The sequence below is a fragment of the Schistocerca serialis genome, unplaced genomic scaffold, assembly GCF_023864345.2.
Source record: "Schistocerca serialis cubense isolate TAMUIC-IGC-003099 unplaced genomic scaffold, iqSchSeri2.2 HiC_scaffold_64, whole genome shotgun sequence".
Taxonomy (NCBI): Eukaryota; Metazoa; Arthropoda; class Insecta; order Orthoptera; family Acrididae; genus Schistocerca; species Schistocerca serialis.
This window is the reverse complement of record NW_026048233.1, coordinates 144522-165357: the sequence shown is the minus strand read 5'-3', so window position 1 is coordinate 165357 and position 20836 is coordinate 144522. Positions and strand designations below refer to the sequence as shown.

The 20836-nt window shown below is 56.7% G+C and overlaps 1 protein-coding gene across 1 annotated transcript; it reads right to left on the bottom strand.

Moving 5' to 3' along the window:
- Window positions 1-5239: 5239 nt before the first annotated feature.
- On the bottom strand, window positions 5240-19979 carry LOC126448892 (uncharacterized; the record flags this gene model as incomplete). The annotated part of the gene is made up of 3 exons (XM_050090999.1): window positions 19909-19979; window positions 18685-18945; window positions 5240-6248 (listed from the first exon to the last, which is right to left on the bottom strand). Coding segments are annotated over exons 1-3 (1341 nt in total), but the record flags the coding sequence as incomplete, so codon positions are not given.
- Between the last annotated feature and the right edge of the window lie 857 nt (window positions 19980-20836).

Genomic DNA, 20836 nt, shown 5'->3' with positions numbered 1-20836 from the left:
GCGCCCGTCTACCTCGCCGCCGTCATGGAGTACCTCGCGGCTGAGGTGCTCGAGCTGGCCGGAAACGCGGCCCGCGACAACAAGAAGACGCGCATCATCCCGCGCCACCTGCAGCTTGCCATCCGCAACGACGAGGAGCTCAACAAGCTCCTGTCGGGCGTCACCATCGCACAGGGTGGTGTCCTGCCCAACATCCAGGCCGTCCTGCTGCCAAAGAAGACCGAGAAGAAGGCCTAAAGGAGGCAATCTCAGCGCCGCGTGCTCCCCTGCACGCAACGCGCTTTGCCGGCTCGGCTCGGCCCACAACAATCGGCCCTTTTCAGGGCCACCACACAAACCTACGTCCAAAGCAAAATTTCAGTCGTCCTCGCCGCACCTTGTTTTGTTTTTAACTTTGCACTTTCACAGCACAGCCGCCGCCGGCGCACGTCCGCCATCTTGTCGTCCACACAGCCCGTGTGGCCCAACACACACACACACACACATTTTGCACGGTCGCAGTCGCCTTCCAAACGACAACGGCAGCAATAATGACCATTGTTAAAGGGAGGCGTGTCGACACACCGCCCTCCACTCCCGCGCGCCGCAACGGCCGTCGACACGAACGAAACAGCTGATCCGGCCGCCTATGCCCACACGCCTAACACACAGAGCCAAACCACGCAAGCAAATAATCACCGCCTCTCGCACAACAACACACAGCCCGCCATCTCCATCGCGATCGATACAAAGACACACAATAACAAACACAAACGAAGCAGCTCCACTCTCACACACACACAGCCAGCCAGCCACATGACACGTTTCCTTTCCTTCTCCCCTCCCAGCCACATCACGTCGCTCAAACGGAAAGAAACAAACAACACAGCGCACACACGCAGCAACAACAACACAGACTCTTTCGCACTTTTCAACTTCCGAACAGTGTGGTGGCCCTGAAAAGGGCCGTTTTCTAGTCTCTCCCACCCACAAGCACGGCCGCGGGAAGGCCAGCGCCCGCTGCGACGCAGCCTAACCGCCGAAACCGTACAGGGTGCGCCCCTGCCTCTTCAGGGCGTACACCACGTCCATGGCCGTCACAGTCTTGCGCTTGGCGTGCTCAGTGTACGTCACCGCGTCGCGGATCACGTTCTCCAGGAACACCTTCAGCACCCCGCGGGTCTCCTCGTAGATCAGACCAGAGATGCGCTTCACGCCGCCCCTGCGAGCCAGGCGGCGGATGGCGGGCTTCGTGATGCCCTGGATGTTGTCGCGCAACACCTTGCGGTGCCGCTTGGCGCCACCCTTGCCGAGCCCCTTTCCTCCCTTGCCGCGGCCTGTCATCCTTCCTTCCTCGGGCAAAGCAAAACGTGCACAAACAGCAGCTGCAGCGGCTGGCGAGTCGGCTACGGTCTGCGCCCAGCGACTCCGACTCCGACTCCGTTACTCATGTGCCTACCTGAGGCACGTGTGTGAGCAGGGTAAGCACTTGTGTGCTGTTCCTGCAGGACCTGAAAGAGATGTTTTTGAAAAGACTTCCTAACTGTTGTTGGGGTCCTCTCGGTGTTTATCTCGTGGGTCCTGGTGTTGTTGGGGGAAGGGTTATTCCCGCAACAGGTCCGGCCAACGGGTAGTTGGTCGATGGTGTTGCTGCTGGCCCAAGCCCCGAATGAGCCGATTGCGGGATTGACCCGCTTTTTGGTAAAACTGACGTGCTAGGACTCGGAATCGGTCCCGCAACGTCAGGATACCCGTGTCTTCATGGAGAAAGGTGGTTGGGTAGAACCTGGGAAGGCCCAGCGCAAGCTTCAGCGCCTTGTTTTGGACGCATTGTAGCGATCGTATCGAGGAGTCGGCGGCATTGCCCCACACCACGGCCGCGTACTCTAACACTGGACGTACCAGTGTCAGATACAGCGTGATGCCGTGACGGGAGGGCAATGTGGACTCCGGGTTTAACAAGGGATAGAGTGCACGAAGCCGCCCTATCGCCTTGTTTCGGATCCACTGGATGTGTGGGGCCCAGGTGAGCCGCTGGTCTAGTCTCACTCCGAGGTAGGTAGCTGTTTTTGACCACGGGATGGGGCCTCCCGCGATGTGTAGGGCTTCTAGGTTTGGCGGCACTCTGCGCTTCGTGAACGCCACCGCCTGGCTCTTGCCAGCGTTAAATTTAAGGCGCCACATGGTGGCCCAAGCACCGAGCGCTTCACATCCTTGCTGGAGGCGACGCCCCATGGTATGCGCGTTCATGCTCCGGGTGAACAGAGCAGTGTCGTCCGCATAGAGGGCCAACTCTACTCCGTTCACTCGCGGAGCGTCGGCGGTGAAGAGCGAGTAGAGTATGGGGCCTAGTACCGATCCCTGCGGTACGCCGGCACGTATGGGTCTGTTTGTGGACCTTCCCTGTTCTGCCCTGACGTGGAAAGTCCTGCCAGATAAGTAGGACCTGAGAAGCACTCCGTGCGACGTCGGTACCCCGAGTACAAACAACTTGTAGACGAGGCCGTCATGCCACACGGAGTCGAAGGCGCGTGAGACGTCCAGGAATACCGCCCCAAGGTATTCCCTCGTCTCCAGCGCCCTCATAGCTGGTTCCACGAGGCGGAGCAGCTGGTGGGTCGTGGAGTGACCTCCACGAAAACCAAACTGTTCGGCTGGCAGTATGTCTTCCTGGTCCACGTGTTGCAGAAGTCGCCGCACGTAAAGTCTCTCGAAAACCTTCGAGAGACTTGGGAGGAGGCTTATGGGTCTGTAGCTGGATGGCGACCGGGGGTCCTTGTCTTGCTTCGGGATGGCCACCACCTCGGCATGTTTCCACACCGAGGGGTAGACACCCGAGGCCAGGATTTCGTTAAAGACTGTGGCCAGGTATTGCTCGTACTCCTGAGGAAGATTCCTAAGGAGAGAGTTCGGGATGCCGTCGATGCCGCCTGCCCTCCGGGCGTTGAGCGATCGGAGTTGCAATGCGACTTCTTCGGCGGTGATGGGGTCTATGCTGTCACCCTCCTCTCGTGCGTCGAGGAAGACTGGGAGACGTTCTTCCACTAGACGGACGTGGGCCACGTCGATGTCTTCTACCACGGGTCGGAAGTTTGCCTCAAAGGTGTCCGCTAGGACACTTGCCTTGGCGTCCGGCTCGCAGTAGTGGTCCTGACCGAGTTGCAGGGGGGGAATGCGCTGCCTGCGGCGCAGAAAACCTCTCACGACTCGCCATGCACTGCCGTCATCTGGGTCGAGGGACTCGACAAGGTCGGCCCATGCTTGGTTGCGGTGTTCGCGGACGGCCGCAGTGATGGCACGACGCATGCGGTTTACGCGGCGTTTCGTTTCCGGCTGTCGCGTTATTTGCCACTCACGGAAGAGATGGTTTTTCGCAACTATGAGCTCCCGTATTGCTTGCGGGAGGCGTCGCGACCTGTCTTGCGGCCGATGAGTGCGACCAGGTGTGGCAGTCTCTGCCGCTCGCAGGAGCGCCTGATTTAGGGAGGTGATGGCGGCTTCCGCCCCCACCTCCTCCGGATCAGGGGCATCTGTGAGGTACTCCCGTACCTCGGTTTGGAAGTGCTCGACGTTGATATTTTTGAAGGATGGACGACCGGCCCGCACCGCCGCGCCGACGACGTCTATGTCGAAGATCACCGGCAAGTGATCTGATGACAAAGCCGTCCTCGTCTCGGCAGTCGTAAACCGATCGACCCCCCTCAGTATAGCAACGTCGAGAACGTCAGGTTGTCCGCGCACTGGGATGTGGGTTGGGTCGTAGGGCCCTAGAATGATGGCGCCGTGTCTGAGGGCGGCGCGTTCAAGTCGGCGCCCGCTGACATTTGTGAGGCGGGAGTTCCAGTGGGCGGACTTTGCGTTAAAGTCCCCCCCGATGAACAGCCTCCCCTCCATGTCCAGTAGGGTGTCGAAATCGGCCTCTTGCAGAACACCCCGCGGCGGCCGGTATGCCGCCACGAAGGTGATCTTGCCGACAGACGTGTTGACGGTCACGCCGGTGGCTTCAACGTGCTCGAGTTGTGGCAGTTGCACCGGGTAGTGCCGCAAGGACGACCTAACATACGCCGCCGTTCCGCCGCCGTGGGTCGGCCGGTCGGTGCGGTAGCAGCTGTAGTTTGCGACCCTGACGTGCACACCGGGTTTTAGGAATGTTTCACAGACGAGGCAGATGTCTACTGCCTCGCTGTATAGAAATTCCCTAAATTCACCCTGCTGCGGTATAAGACTGTTTGCGTTAAAAACGCAAATAGTCAGGCCATGGGTATGGTCGTTATCCATGACTGGGTGGCTGGGCGATGGCCTGGAGGGCCGTCGCAGCTGCGGAGACTAGACTGGGTAGTTGTGTCATGATTCTGTTTAATGTTTGCAGTAGCGACTGCAGATCATCACTGATAGCGCTCGCGGCCGCGTGGGCGGGTGGCGCTGGGGCTGTACTAGGCTGGCACTGTTTTGCGACGGGTGTCTGCGCAGCAGGGGCAGCCTGTCCATTTTCGGCGCGGGTCGGGGGGGGCGGTGGGAGTAGCCCAGCAGCACTGGGTTCCGGCTGTGTGTTGGTAGGTGGTTGCAGGTTGCGGGCGGGTAGGCGGCGTTCACCGCGAGGCGGGGCCTGCTGTTCAGCAGCCCGTCTCCCGGCAACGGACGCAAAACTGACTCCTGGCTGCACTTTTTTGGCAGCCTTGCCACGCTTGCGGGATTTGAATGCGTTACAGCCCCTGTAGCTAGCAACATGCGGCTCACTGCAGTTGCAGCATTTGGGCTGTTCGTCGCGCTTTTTTGCGCAGTCACGGCTTTGGTGTGCACCTGCACACTTTACGCAACGCGCGGGCATGGTGCAGTTGTGTGCAACATGGTCTAGGCCTTGGCAGGAGTAACACTGGAGCCTCTTGCCTTTGGCCTTGAGTAGTTCGACTGAAACGTCGATGTCCGCAATTTTGTCGAGTTGGAAGATTTTCCTGTTGTCCTCGTTGTCCACTAGGACGACAAGGAACAACGGCATCTTTTTGTGCGTACGCGGCGATGTCATTAATTCTACCGTGCGCGCGGAAAAACCCGACTCCGCGAGTTCTTGTTTAAGGTGGGTAGGGTCCATCTTGATTGGCAGGTGACGTATAACCACCTTTAGTAGCTTCAGGGACTCGGTGTTGTGGGTATAGCAATGGAGTCCCTGATCCCTAACGAGATCCATGAGCTTTTTGTGCTCGTCTATGGATGTTGGGAGGACCTTGTAGACGTTATTCGATTGGACTTTGAACGACTTTACTTCCACCACTTCTTTAATCATGCGGCGGAGGTCCATGAACTCGTCGTCCCACGTCACGATTACTGGAGGGGGGCGTGTCTGTTTACGTGCTGGGGCGGCGGGTTCCGCTTCCATGACAACTTCGGTTGCCTCCGCGAACCGATTTGATGTGGCTGGCGGTGGGGCGAGCACCTTCTCAAGCCTTTTGGGCTTGGCAGTGTGCCGCCGGTTTGGTACGGTAAAACCGTCTTCCTCGGCTGTAGGGGGCGCTGTGGGTGCGTCTGCAGCAGCAGCCTTCTTTTTTGTTTGGCGCCCTTCAGGCGCGGTTGCTGCAGTTTGTTCCTCGGAGTCGGAGGTGGCTGGTCGTTTCCGTGATGCCTGTTGCGCATCCATCGGCATTTCTGCCGATAGAAGTGTCCCCAGGTTGGCTTCAGGAATTTCTAGTAGAACTGGCGTTGTTGGGTGCCGTGTTGGGTTTGGGTGGTCGCTGTCAGTCAGTCCCTGCACGGCGAGGACTGGCGCACTAGCGGCTTCTTCACTGGAATTGTCCGTTGGGGCGATCAGCAGAGCACTGGCTTCTTGAGTAGCCACGTCTGGTGACGCAACACCACTCGGGGCCGCCTCCGCCGGGGCAGCAGCGTCTTGGGTTGCTACACCCGGCAGGACTCCCGGCGGAACAATCACCTCTTCTAAGGCCGAGCGCGGCAGTCCACTCAGCAGATAGGAAGCCTCTGTTGGCGGCAGCTGTGCCAGGGCGGCGCTTAATTCGTGGCGCACGAAAAGTTTGTACGCCTTTTCCGCGGCCTCTTTTTCTGCGGGTGTTGTTGGCTTTGCTGCGCGATTCATAATCACGAACAGCTCAACTGCAGAGATGGGGTGGTAGCCTGAGGGGGCGCAAGAAGCGCCGACCGTGGACGCGGTATCGCTGTAGGCGGGTGGTGTGGCGGATGCTGCCGCCGACAGAGTGCGATCTGTCGGGACAACATCCTCTTTGGCGGTTAGGCAGCTATTATTTGGGTCCATGGGGCACCTGTAATTGAGAAAGAAAAGATGTAGATATCTAACTCTAGTGATCGCGGACTGGTCCCACGTGAAGGGGGTCCTGGATCACAGCGTGCCCTATCGTTCCCTAGGCGTGACGCAAATCGATTCCTGAATCGATTTGTGCCACAGCCAGTAGCAGATAACACGACAATTTTGCCGCTAACAAACCCGCGTGCGAGTAGTCAGCAGGAGAGACAAGCTTTTGCTTTTGCCACGCGGGCGCCGTTGACCAATGCACCTTAACAAAGGCGCGCAGACAAAGACGCGCGAGAACAATAGCGCGAGCGAGACAATAGCAGCTGCGGTGAGCCAGAGCGTCCTCTCGCTACGGCGGCTCAGCGTCTGTCTGGTCTCTTCTTCTGCGCCCAGCGCGCCCGCCGCCCCCCTATATAGACTCTGGCCCGCCCTCCCCCCACCACGCGCAACCGAGGGCATATAAGCGCAGCACGGAGGCGCGCGGGCCCGTTGTCTAGGCAGCACCGGACGCCGCGCCGCACCTAACCTCCACGCACGCCGCTCCGCTACCGCTACCGCTATGGCCCGCACAAAGCAAACGGCCCGCAAGTCCACCGGCGGAAAGGCGCCGCGCAAACAGCTCGCCACCAAGGCGGCGAGGAAGAGCGCGCCCGCCACCGGAGGCGTCAAGAAGCCCCACCGCTACAGGCCGGGCACCGTCGCCCTGCGAGAAATCAGGCGCTACCAGAAGAGCACAGAGCTGCTCATCCGCAAGCTGCCATTCCAGCGCCTAGTGCGCGAGATCGCCCAGGACTTCAAGACCGACCTGCGCTTCCAGAGCTCCGCAGTCATGGCCCTGCAGGAGGCCAGCGAGGCCTACCTCGTCGGCCTCTTCGAAGACACCAACCTGTGCGCAATCCACGCCAAGCGCGTCACCATCATGCCCAAGGACATCCAGCTCGCGCGCCGCATCCGCGGCGAGCGCGCCTAAACCGCGCCGCGGCACCGCACCGCACCGCACCGCACAAACAAAAACGGCCCTTTTCAGGGCCACTAACATCTCTCCGTCGCGAGCAAACTTTGTCGGTCGCCTGCCTCTCGCCCCGCAACCCAAAAACAAAAACCACCACTTCCCGTCCGTCCGCCACACCCGCTCACTCTGCCTGCCTGCTAGCAGCGCGCAACAATCACACATCATCCCTCCCCGGCGCTCAAAGCGCACAATACCCAACGGCCGACGTCACACCGCACGGGTGGCTGGCCGGCCGCCGCTTTCGTTTCGAAAACAAAAAAAACCCGCACTCCAACTCCGACGGCCAACGGCCAGGCAGGCGCGCTCGCTCGCTCTACACGCCACCGAAATCCCCCGCCGACTCCTTCCACATCTCAACGTGCCCCCCGTTGCAAAACATAACACACACACACAAAGAAACAAAACAAAGACCAGACACGACTCGACAAGACAGACATCCGAGAAGAACGAACGCAGGCAAGCCAACCAACGTATTCAAACAAAACAACGTGACAGAAAACCAACCGTCGGCCGCCGCCACAAACACGGCGACAATCAACCACGACAACAACAACAACAACAACAACACCGCTTACCGCTACCGCCGCCCACACCCGCCACCGACCCCCGCAATCCAACCACCACGGCACGCAAACAGCATCCCCACGGGCATACAGAAACGCCAGACAGACAGACACCCACACCAGACGCTACACGACAATCAAAACCTTCCCCGACGTGCTTTGATGGCCCTGAGAAGGGCCGTTTTGGGCCGCGCGTCTCTTGCGCGCCACTAGACGACGACGGGGGGTGGGGACGACGGAGTCAAGCGCCAAACCCTTCCTTTCTCCCATCTCTTTCTCCTCTACTCTACTTCTTCTTCTTGGGCGAAGCCTTCGCCTTAGACGGCGTCGTCGCCTTCTTCGGGCGCGGCGCCTTCGGCTTCTTCGTCGGAACCTTGGCGGCCTTCTTCGCCTTCGACGGCGACTTGGCCTTGGCCGGCTTGGCCGCAGCCGCCTTCTTCGCACCCGCGGGAGCGGCCGACGCCGCAGACGCCTTCTTGGCGGCGCCCGCCTTCCGACCGGTCGCCGCCTTCACGCCACCAGCCTTCTTTGCGCCGGCCGCACGGGCGCCCTTCTTCTCCTTGCTGGCCGGAGCGGCGCGCTTCTTCTTGGCACCGCCAGCACGAGCCTTGCCGCCCTCGGCCGCCCCCCCGCCGCCGGCGCCGGCAAGCTTGAACGAGCCGGACGCGCCCTTCCCCTTCGTCTGCACCAGCTCGCCCGCCACGACGGCCGACTTGAGGTACTTCTTGATAAACGGCGCCAGCTTCTCCGCGTCCAGCTTGTAGTGCGCGGCTATGTACTTCTTGATCGCCTGCAGCGACGACCCGCCGCGCTCCTTCAGACTCTTGATGGCGGCCGTCACCATCTCAGAGGTGCGCGGGTGCGCAGGCTTGGCGCGCGGCTTCTTCGCAGACGACGCAGACTTGGCCTTCTTCGTAGTGCCGGTGGCGGCGGGTGCCGCAGCAGTCTCGTTCGTAGCCGCCTGATCTGCCATTTCGACGACGCGCGTAACACACAGCGAGAGCGAGAGCGAGCGGGACGGCAGGCAGGCACGCAAGCACAGCACAGCAGCAGAGCAGAGAATCACAAGGCCCAGCCAGTGTCGCGGGCGGGCGCGGACGGCCGAGAGAGCGGCCGCCACTCTGCGCGCCGCCGCGCCGCGCCTCCCGCGCTTGCTACCGCCCAACGTCCGACAGCCTGTGCGGAGCAGCCCCAAACCTGCGCCACAACCGCCCGCGCCTTTCAAACCACCGAGGATGGGGCTACACACAGCCACACCACAGTCGCCAACCAGTCGCCACGGCAGCGCCGCAAACCACGGCCAAACTGCAGCTACCGCGCGCTACAGCCTGGGTCGGCCCGCCGAGAATCGCCGCCCCCGCCCAAATGCCGCCCCCACAGCCCCAGCCGACGACCCGCCACAATGGCCAAACCTTCGGCAAAACTCCCACACCGTCGCCGCGGCAGCCCGGCCAGCGCGGCCGGCGCCACAGCCACACAAGCCGAGGCGTGCGGCGATGACGGCCGTGCAAACGCGCCTCCGCCGCCCCATCGCCTTCCGTCGCCCTCCCGCCGTTTCCCGATCGGCCCGCAGCCGTCGGGCCACATCGCGCGCCGTCCTCCTCCTCTCGCCCGCCAACATTCACAGCCGTTTCTTCAACAATTGCCCGCCGCAAACGGACGCCGCCTGCGCAACAGGCGCCGCCGCCCCTCGCCGCTTCCGACCCAACCCCTCGACCGAGGCAAACCGCAATCCGAATCTACAGACCAACCCAATCTGCCGTCAGCACACACGACAGCCGACCTTACACGTTACGCGTTACACATTACGTTTACACGTCTAGGTTAGGTTAGGTTAGGTTAGGTTAGGTGGACGTGGGTTAGGTTAAGGGGACTTGGGTTAGGTTAAGCGTCAAACTTAGGTTAAGCATTCAAACACGTCAGGCGTCACAGGCTAGGTTAGGTTAGGTTACACGTTAGGTTAAGGGGTCAGTGCTAGGTTAAGAAGCGTCAAACGTAGGTTAAAAAAAAAAAAAAAAGCGTTCAAACGTGAGGCGTGAGCCGGACAGCTTACCTTACGTAGACGTTAGGGGCTCACAGGCTGAGCTCACCTCGCCACACCACGGGTTAGGTTCGGTTCGCTCGGCTCAGCGTAAAGCGCCGAGGTCAGGGTTACGTTCGTTCACCTTCGGGCGCCACACTTTCGGTTGAAAGGTCGCGACGGGACGACGTCGGCAGGCACGCCGCAAACGAACAAAAACGTACAGACGACGTCGAAAACCGCCGACAGACGGGGGAGCAGCACGACCACGACCAGATACCGAGCGCGAACCAGACACACGCGAACCATCCCCACCGGCCAAAGGGCACCACACAACAACCCAGAGCACCACGTGTCGACACCAGAGCAACCCGCCGCTCACGCGACATGGCTGGCACCGAAGGGCAACCGCCCGCAACTGCGCTTTCCGCGCCGGCCCGGATGCACGTCGTGCTACAACAACACCACTACCGTACACAGCCGCTGTTCACAACATCACTATCATGCGCGCCCGCGGCTCGCCGCCGTCGCAGCCGCAGCCCCAACGCCAGCACTTTTGCACCACCATTCACACGCACCGCAACACAGCTCGCCGACACAGCCGAACAAAACAAACACCACACAACAACAGCAACAACGCCGCCGCCTCTACTTGTGCCGGCGACCCACCCCGCCGATGGCGCACCTTTCGCCAGCCGGCAATCGACACACACGCACCCACCCACCCACCCACCCGGGGCCCAGTGCAAAACACAAAAAAAACGCACAAAAACAAAACAACACAAACGACACGGGAAGCGCACACCGCCACTTCGCGCGCACGCCACCAACCAGTCGTCGTCTCAAAATAACAAACACAAACAAAATAAACTAACAACTAGGGCAACACAAAACAAAAACGCCTCGCACGAACCGCCCACAAAAAGGACAAGCACACGCACAGCCTCTGCTGACGACCACGACGCAGCGGCACGCTGCTCCTGTCCCGCGCCCCGCGCCCCACTCGATTCACAACTCACGCGACACCGTCAACGACGGGCTCGCTTCCCGCAACCTACCACCTTTCCGCCACGACGCACAGCCCCAGCCCCACCCGACGACGCCCGTGGCAACGACTGCACTTCCACCACCGCCTCCCCCTTCCCCCCCAAAACACACACACACACACACACACACACACACACAGCCAGCCAAAAACGCACTCGCGACCCACACATGCACGTGCATCGGCACACGCCAACCAGTCAACGTCGACAACCACACGCAAGGCTCGAAACGAAACCGGCGTCCTTCCACGTTGCCATCAAGCTACGCGACACAAGACACAAGGAACCAACACAACAGCCGGCCCCACTAATTCCCACTCTCACGCCGCAAAAAGCACACCGAAACCGCCAAACGCACGCACATTCCCCTTCGCACTGACACCGACCGGCTCGCTACCACACACCTCTCGGCAGCCGTTTCACGCCAATTCGCCACACCGCCCACACAGTCGACAAGCGCCCGCCCTGTACGGCACACGCAACGACGCAGCGCAGCAAAGGGCGCCCGCAACACATACCTCTCCTCCCTCTCTCTCTCCGCCGCCCGACGCGCCAACCGCCACACCACACCGCCAGCCACTCGCAAATTGTGCACTGCCACCAGCCACACGTCCAACACGCCGCGCCGCCTCCGGCCACCCGCCAGGGGGCGCTCACGTCCGCGACAACAGCGCGGCCCGCCGGGCCGGGCCGAACCGAACCGAACCGGGCCGCCGCTGCTCTGCACTCGGCACGGCCACACCCTGCTGCAGACCGGGCTCGTCTCTCTGTACGCGTCTGCCTGCGCATCAACACAACAACGACCTTTTTTTTTTTTTTTTCTCCCTCTCTACCGCCACCCCTTCTTCTCGCGTTTTTACTCGTTGTTGCAGCAGCGGCGCACACCTACACATCCACAGCCCCAGCCGAGCCGGCCTCACCTCAGGGCCCGCCGCCAGCGTCTCCTCCTCGGGCACAGGTGCGGTGCTGTGGCCGCCCATCCAACCGCATTGCTGGCCGTCCAGCCGCCAGGCGTTCCCACTGCCGCGAGCCACGCCGCGCACCGACCCTGCTGCAGAAAACGAAGCATAGCCAGAGACCGACCGGTACACAAAGCAAGCCGTCGCCTCGCCTCTTGTCCTTCCTGCCTTCCTTCCGCCCCCGCCCTTCTCACACCACCGCCTCTCCACTTTCGCCCCCCCCCCCTCCTTTTTTTTGTTTTTTTTGTTTTCTTCTTTCTTTCTTTCTTTGGCCCTCTCTCCTTCCAGCCATGGCGGTTACGGCACCGCCTGCAGCGGCAGATTTTTTGCGCCCACAAGCCTACTCCTACCACCATTAACCTTGCCCTGCCCTGCCCATCAACGTCGCAGTCGAACCGACGCTTGCCAACACACTGCCCACGTTCCTTTCTCTTTTCGGCCTACGCCCATTACGCGCCGCCGCCACAGCACCTTCCCTTCCCACAACACACCGACGTCACCACACGCACCCAAAACAGGGGCCACGACCGTGTTCCTCGCCCACTCCCATCCCGCACGGTACGCACATTCCCAACTACTACCGCGCACCCTCCCTTTCCAATCTGTGTGTCTCTCTGTGTCTGTGTCCTGTCCGCGCGTGACGCCTCTCAACATCCGCCGTCCCCCGTCCCGTTTTCGCCCCCATGCCGTCGTCGCGCCGCCCCTGTCCGCCCCGCACCACACCATACACCGCTGCTTGTCCCGGCCGTTGCCACCAAAGGCGCCGACCGCAAACGCGCCACGCCGCAGCCCCCGTGCGTCTCGCGCTCGCTTGCATCTCCGTGCCGGCGCTGCCTCTCTTCCCGCTCGCACTCGACCTCGACAACACAGTCTTTGGCTCCGCCACTGCGTGTTCCGGTGGTACGCACGCTGCAACACCTACGTATTCATTACCAGAGCGATGGCGAGGCATGACAGCATCTCTGTCTGACCAGAGAGTTATTTATCGTTGCTAGTCGGCGCTTGGACCGCGCCAGACGACAGTAGTGGCACGCACCGGGTCGCCAGGAACAGTTGTTATATATATTGTAGCGCGAGTCGGGAGAGGTAGTAGTCGGTCGACAGTAGTAGCGGGTGGACGGTTGTACTGAGCGGGCGTCGGCGGCGTGCTCTGCTCGTCTCGCGACTCTGGTCACGGTTCGGGACGATGTATAGTATATTGTGTTATAATCAAAAGGTAGTGTGAAGCTGCATTGCGCAAATCTGATAACGTATGTTCATTGTACTTATTTTGTTCAACAACAAACAAAAGCCCCACTATTACTTTTTTCTAAAGTAACTCTTGTCTTTTAACGAAAAACATTCACTTTTTAAAGACTACTTCCTATGGCATTTCCCTCCAAGGAGTGCAATTAATTACCAGCCAGCACTCATTCATTGCACACAGCTGTGTAAGGGGTATCTACAATTGAGGGGCGGATATAAATGCAATTTTTTTTTTTTTTTTTTTTTTTTTTTTTTTTGTTTTTTGTGTGTGTTGTAACCTCCCCGCAAATTTTAAACTAATGGACAATGTTATTTACGGACGCTAATGGACATTGCGCTAATTGTAACCTCGCCCACAATGAGAGGTATTGAAAATGGCAACAAAAATGTGAAATTCGCAATCTGACTCAAATATAAATTCTTCACAACATTTAAAGTCCGTTCAGCGACAGGAAACTTCAATTAAACCGAAATATCGGTCTTTGGCCCTGTGCAAAACAATCAGAATTTAAAGTCTTACCTCAGAATAAATGGATGTCACATTTCTGCTCTTGTTGTTGCGCAGCGCTTGGAGGAACTGCATTGCAAATAATAATATTCTCTTTTTTTTGTGATTTTAGTGACATTTTTCTTCAAAGAAGTGGAATGAAATGTGAAGTGCAACGAACTCTTTAGTTCAATAAAAAAATTAAATGTTTGAAAAATGCTTTTGAAATAGAAATTATTATTGGGGAACTTGTTGGAGAATAATTACAATAAATAAAATTCTTCATTATCTAATGATTATATTAATTGACAGTATACCTTATTCACCATCTTGACCAGTGTTGCCGACCGCCTACATCACACAACCGCACTCGGCTGCTACTACTGACCGACCGCTCTGCATGACGACTATTAGCGTACTGCACGCGACGACTACTGACAGAGTACAGCCCTCAACTAGACAGAGCTACAGACTCGCAACGACTGACTGACTGACTGACTGACTGAGAACCGCTCGCAACACTCGCGCGGTCCAGCGCAAACTCTCTGGTCACAGATGCTACAATGTCTCGCCATCGCTGCTATGTTACATTACATACGTGTTTCAGTGTCTTTTTCATTGGGGTAACGATCTTTGGCTCTTTTTATTCTGAATACAGGGCCAAAGGTCAACGCTGCTGCCCTTATACAATTTATCACGTTTCATTATGTCTGTTGCAATGTTACATACGGTTCATTCTTTCATTAATCTTATCGTTGGGTTTGTTTTGTAGGGACGTTAACATTCTTCTGGCACATTTTTATTATCATCGGACTCTCTGCTATTTGTGCAGGGAGGTTATACCTGGGTCCATTTCCATTTCCATTTACATTTTAATATTGATAGACGTTTTGTGTTCTTTTTTGTTTCTTGTTGTTTTTCCTTCTTTTTTTTTGTTGTTTTTTTTTTTTTTTGTTGTTTTGTTTTTCCCGCTCTCACCACCACCGCCGCATCACGCCTTCCGTTTTCTTGGTTTCTTTTCTGTTCTTCAACTGCTTCAACATCACCGCGCCCCATTTCCACACCACAGCCATCAGCCTCCAAGACGGGCAGGCGCAGTGTGCCATTTCCGGCGCACAAGCACACCCGTACGGTACTCTCCTCGCCCCCACGCCACCAACAACACAGCGACCACGCGGCTTTCAGGCACGGCACGGCACCGGCGAAATGCGCCGCCCCCGCCCCTCCGCGCATATCCGTCCGTCTCGCCACGTTCACTGACAGCCGCGTCTGCGGCTACACCACGACAACCACAACACAACACCGCTCCCCTCCCTGGCAACTCATTGTTTTTCTCCTCCTCTTTTGCACAAACCACAACGCCGAGCACAGGCGCAAGCCACCCACACCGCGCCCCTCCCCGTCCCGTCTTTGGCCGCCGCTCCTCGTTTGCCCCCTCCCATCTCCCGAAATGCCATGCCAGCAGCGTTACGCATGCCCCTCCCCTGTCCACACAACACTACCGCCAAACGAACAGCCTTCCGGGCCACATGCAGGGCACGCCCACCTCCAAACACTGCCAATTCACGGACGCACACACACACACACACACACACTTTCTCGACACCTTTCTGTACGGAGGGTGCGTCATCTCGACCGTGACGGCAACTATCGACGATCCATTTCCCCCCACTGGTACAACATGTCCACCAACACCTACATACATCATTCAAGTACACAGACAATAGCATACACACAATGGGAGGGCACACGAACATGGACGGCACGGCACTGTCATACACTCTTCCTCAGAACCATATCAACAAACGTTACGTACATCCGGGAAAGCGAAAGCGAAAGCAAAAGCAAAAGCAAAAGCAAAAGCAAAGGCAAAAGCCCAATGCAGCCGTCAAAGGTAACGTTCACCACGGCAGACACTTGCAGCCGCGCCGCCGTTAAACGCATTTCAGTGCGGCTCCAATACGCCTCCGACGCGGGAACGTTCCGTTGCTCTACGAATGCGTTTCTCCCCTTTTTCCCTTCCTCTCTCTTTTGCCCCCCCTCTGTCCTTTCCTCCTTGCACTCTTGCCTCATTCCTCACGTTCTGCCCAGACATTCGACCGATCAAAGTCAACCTTTCGTTACCGTTCTCAGCGCGACGGTGTACAACAGTATGACGGGTGTGCCCAAGACTTCGGTTCAGTTGCGTGACGCCGGTCTATCGCGCCGATCGACAGTTACTCAGGGGGCGACGGATCGGACCACGTCACCGACACACAAAACACTTTCAAACAAACAAATACATACATACCGGATGGACACAGACAAACACGTGTACAGACATTCGCCAAACAAACGACCGCCGCCGCCGTCGTCGTCGTCTAGCGTCGCGCTTACTGTACTGCACTGGACACGCGTGCATCTTGAATGACGACATCGGTGTGCGTGCGTCGTACGCAATCAGTCAGACACGGCTATCAAAAATCAGAGTCGAATGGTACATCATCGTGCGTGTCGCCGTACACGTACAGTACAATACAACAACAATGCGTCTTAATGGCACGTTCATTTCAACGTCACTCACACACCTCCACGCTGCAGTTGCGTCGCACCATTGTCAAACTCGGCGTACGGCAAAGGGAATAGTGGGCGGCAAAAACAACCAAACAAAAACATTTCACATTTCACCCTCGCCATGTATGATGTGCAAAAAAACAAACCCGCAAACGGCCGTCGTTACGGCGACACAAAAGTCGCCGATCGCACTGTCCCCCCTCGCAGACAGGTAACACACACACACACACCCCAACACCAATGGGTCAAAACCACTCCAACGAGGCGTGCCACCATTCCACGCCACGGCGACCAACCTCGTGGCCGTACCCCGCAACACGCTTTGACGCGCCCACAATCAAAATGCACACATACATCACAGCCGTCCACACAAACAACAACAACAATTCCGCCCTTCCCGCAAAAGGCAAGTTGGTGGCCCTGAAAAGGGCCGTTTTGCCGCTCTCGCAACGGAGGAGCCTTCTCCATCCTTCCATTCCAGAGCCACCTCCTTACTCGGAGCTCGTGTACTTGGTCACCGCCTTCGTGCCCTCGCTCACGGCGTGCTTGGCCAGCTCGCCAGGCAGCAACAGCCGCACAGCGGTCTGGATCTCGCGGGACGTGATGGTCGAGCGCTTGTTGTAGTGCGCCAGGCGAGAAGCCTCGGCCGCAATGCGCTCGAAAATGTCGTTCACGAAGCTGTTCATGATGCTCATCGCCTTCGACGAGATGCCCGTGTCAGGGTGCACCTGCTTCAGCACCTTGTAGATGTAGATGGCATAGCTCTCCTTCCTCTTGCGCTTCTTCTTCTTGTCGCCCTTCGAAATGTTCTTCTGCGCCTTGCCAGCCTTCTTGGCGGCCTTCCCGCTAGTCTTGGGCGGCATCTCGAACGAACGTACGGCAGCAGCAACACCAGTAGCAAGCGCTCCGCTCTAGTCAGCGTCTCCCCACACAGTGGCACCCGCCGACATGAAAATGGCTGGGTCTAGACCCATGGTGTACTTGAAGAACCAGCGTCCTTGAAACGCTCTGTCTTACGAGGTGTTCCTTTATGGTGCGGATTCAGGGTTATATATGGTACTGGCTAGGGGTCGGTTTTCCCCTGGATAGATGATGGTTGTGGAGGCGGCAGCGATGATGATGTAAGTGTATGTTTGCACATGAATTTATATGACTAACGCCTGAATTGGCGATGGATGGTGGCGATTGGTGCTCTCTGGCCAGGGTTTTCATCCCTTCCCAGAGAGTTGATGAGTTGGTGTGGTGATGCATTGGATGATTCGTAGAATTTTAATGATTTTTGTTTTATGAGGTGATAGAATGATGGCTGTCCTAACATTGCTCTGATCTCCTCATTGCTCGAGAACCATGGAGCGTCTGCAACTATACGGAAGGCTTTGTTTTGGATGATTTCCAACTGTTTAAGGTTGGTGTCTGCTGCCATACTCCACGCTTCTGAACCGTAGAGCATGGCTGGCAAGATGATCGTTTTCCAAATTTTGAGCTTGGCAGGTATTGTGAGTCCCCTGCCTTTAAGGAGAGGATATAACTGAAAGAGCCGGGCGGAGCCCTTGTTTCTGGCCTCTTTAATGTGATGCACAAATGTCAGATTCTTATCCAGTTTTAGCCCGAGGTAGGTAACTACTTCTCTCCAGGGTAGTACCTGGTTGTTGTGCGTGATGTTCACTATGGGGCGTTTTATTTTGTGGCTGAATAAGATAGTCTGGCATTTGTCTGCGTTTATCTTTATTTTCCACAGATTGCACCACTTTGTCACTTTGTCTAGGTGTCGCTGTAGGCGGTAGGCTAGATAGTTGATGTTTCTGCCACTGTGGTATAATGCAGTGTCATCTGCATATAGGGCAATGTTACCGCCCGGCTCCTTCGGCAGATCGTTGGTGTATAGTAAGTATAGGAGGGGGCCAAGCACAGATCCCTGTGGGACACCTGCTTCTATTTGTTTTAGCTCGCTGTCTGCTCGATCTACTGTAGAGTAAAATGTCCTTTCCACCAGGAACGAGTGGACTATTTTAAGCAGGTGAAGTGGGCAATTCATCTTCGACAGCTTGTATAGCAGGCCGCCATGCCAAACCCGGTCGAACGCTTTTTCAATGTCCAGGAAAATGGCAGCTGTGCTATTGCCCTGGCTCTTCTCTGTGCAGATGTGCTCCACCAGACGAATGGCTTGTTGTGTTGTGCTATGCCCAGCACGAAATCCAAATTGTTCAGGGATAAGGATATTGTTGGCAGATAGGAATTGTAGTAGGGAGTTTTGGATGAGGATTTCAAGTAATTTAGACAGGTGGTTTAGCAGGGAGATTGGTCGATAGTTTTGAGGGAATAGGTGATCTTTATTTGGTTTTGGAATTGATATTACTTTAGCAACCTTCCAGGTTGAAGGGAAATATTGTGCTGTAAGACAATTATTTAAGATGGCAGTGAGATGGGAGATTGCAGGTTGGGGGAGGGCCTTAAGGAAGGATGGTTTGATGTTGTCAGGACCAGGGGCTTTTGCAGTGCCGATTCGCCTGATGATAGCAGCAACTACACGCTCGCTGGTCAGTTCGAAGGTCGTGTCGGACCTGGTGCGAAGTCTACGATGGAGGTGTCGTTCTACCCGCTGTTCCAGGGCGTCTGCTTCGTCCTCGTCGTCCTCTATGACATTCTCCCGGAATTGGAGCTCGAGGGTGTTTGACATGGCAGTCGCTTTGTCCTCCGGCGTGTATACCAAGCCGTTCTGCCCGTGTAATGGTCTGTTGGCTTTGTGGGGTTGCCGCCTAGCTTTTATTATCCCCCAGAACTTTTCAGAATTTCTCTCAGCTGCCTGAAGACTTTGTTCCCACCTGGAACATCGCAGGAGTTTCAGTCTGGTTTGGATTTCATGGGCCATTTGATTCATGCGTCTCCTATCCTGGGGGTCTCGGTAGGTCTGCCATCTTTTGCGCATGCGGTTTTTATCTGAGATTAATTGTGCTAGTTCTGGGGGCAGGTTGGATCGCCCATTGTTGTGTGTGATTTTGGTGGTGGTAGCCTTTCCACACGCCTTGATAATGTTGGTAAATCGCTCTATTGCCTGGTCAATTTCCACATGGGTTGGCATGTCTGGTGCATGGTCTGGGATGTGTAGGGCGACCAGTTGCTTGTACCTATCCCAGTCGGTGTACACCGTTGTATGTATTCTGCTGTTGGGTACGTCTTGATCTCCCTCAAATCTGAGCACCACAGGGCTGTGATCAGAGTTTAGACTGTTGACAACTTCTGTGGTGGTTGCCAGATTGATATTTTTTAACAGAAATATGTCCAGTATGTCTGGTCGACATCTTGAATTATATGGGTAGTGAGTGGGCTCGTCTGGAGAGACGACCTGCACTGCTGGGTGGTTATCAAGGTATCTCAGTAACCGATTTCCACTGGTGTTCGTGGTGCGGCAACCCCATGCCCTGTGCTTGGCGTTCAGGTCCCCTCCTACTATTGTGTTGTGACTGCCATTCAGAAGACCGTCCAGGTCGTGAGGAAATAGTGTCGTGCTTGGTGGGTGGTATACTGCCACCAAGTGTGTGGGGCGGTTGTTCAGAACAACTTCCACCACTGTTGCCTCTGTGTTAATGAGTCTTGGTACAGGTACCTGGCGATGGCATATGCGCCGTTTTATTAGGATACCTGTACCGCCACCTTGTCTGTTAGGACGGTCCGTCCTAATTAGTTGGTAGTTGCGGACCTGAAATGTGTCATCTGGGGTTAGATGTGTCTCACTGAGGAGAGCTACATCAATTCCATGATCATCCAAGAACATCTCAAGCTCGAACCTGTCGTGATAGATGCCATCTGCGTTCCAGATGGCGATGGTGATATGCTGCTTCTCTTCTTCATTTGCCATTGGAGAGCAGTGGTAGGATGTTGGTGGCGAGTATTGAGATTGTAGAGATGAGGTCCGGGGCTGCTGCTATTTTGGTGCATAGCTGAGTTATGCCTTCAAGGAAGGCTGGTGAAATGAGGGACTTTATAAACGCCCAAATCTTAGAGAGCAACTGGAGTGGCTGTTCCTGTTCGACCTGAACGGAACGTTCCTGCGCAGTGGTCTGGCCACTGACGATGTTAATAGTGTTGTTGGTAACTGCTGGTGCAGTTGTGGCTTGGGCGGGTTCGGTGGGTATGTCTTGGGCTGGTATGGCTCTTGGTGGTTGTACGTTTGTGGCCTTTGATGTTGAGGGCAGTGGTGTTGTTGCTGCCTTCTCTGTTACAGGTTGGGTTGGGGTGGGGAGGGGTATGTTTTGTGGGGGAGAGGCGACCTGTTGGGGTGGAGTTCTGTTAATAGGCAGAGTTGCCTTGAGGGGGGATCGTTGAGGCTTTGGTTTAGGGGTATTTGGGGGGGGAGGAGTGCGCCCAGTTTTCACAACCTCGGCTAAAGTCCTGTTGCCAATAGGGCTTTCTTCGTGGCGTGGTTGATGTTGTGGAGCAGATGGTTGTGTACTCCGTTGGGGTTGGGCAGGGTTTGGAAGGCTTGTGGATTCTGCTCTGGCAGAAACCACAACTTCCATGGGGGGAGCTGGAGGGGGGTTGGGGTTTCTCAGTGGAATTCTGGGAAGTGGTTCTTGCCTTCTGGGAGCTGAAGCTCGCTGGCGCTCCCACGCCTGGACGATCTTCAGTCTTTCCGGGCAGCCCCTGAAGGAGGCTGGATGGTTGCCCCTACAGTTGGCACATATGGCCGGTTCTTCCCTTTTCTTTGTGCAGGCG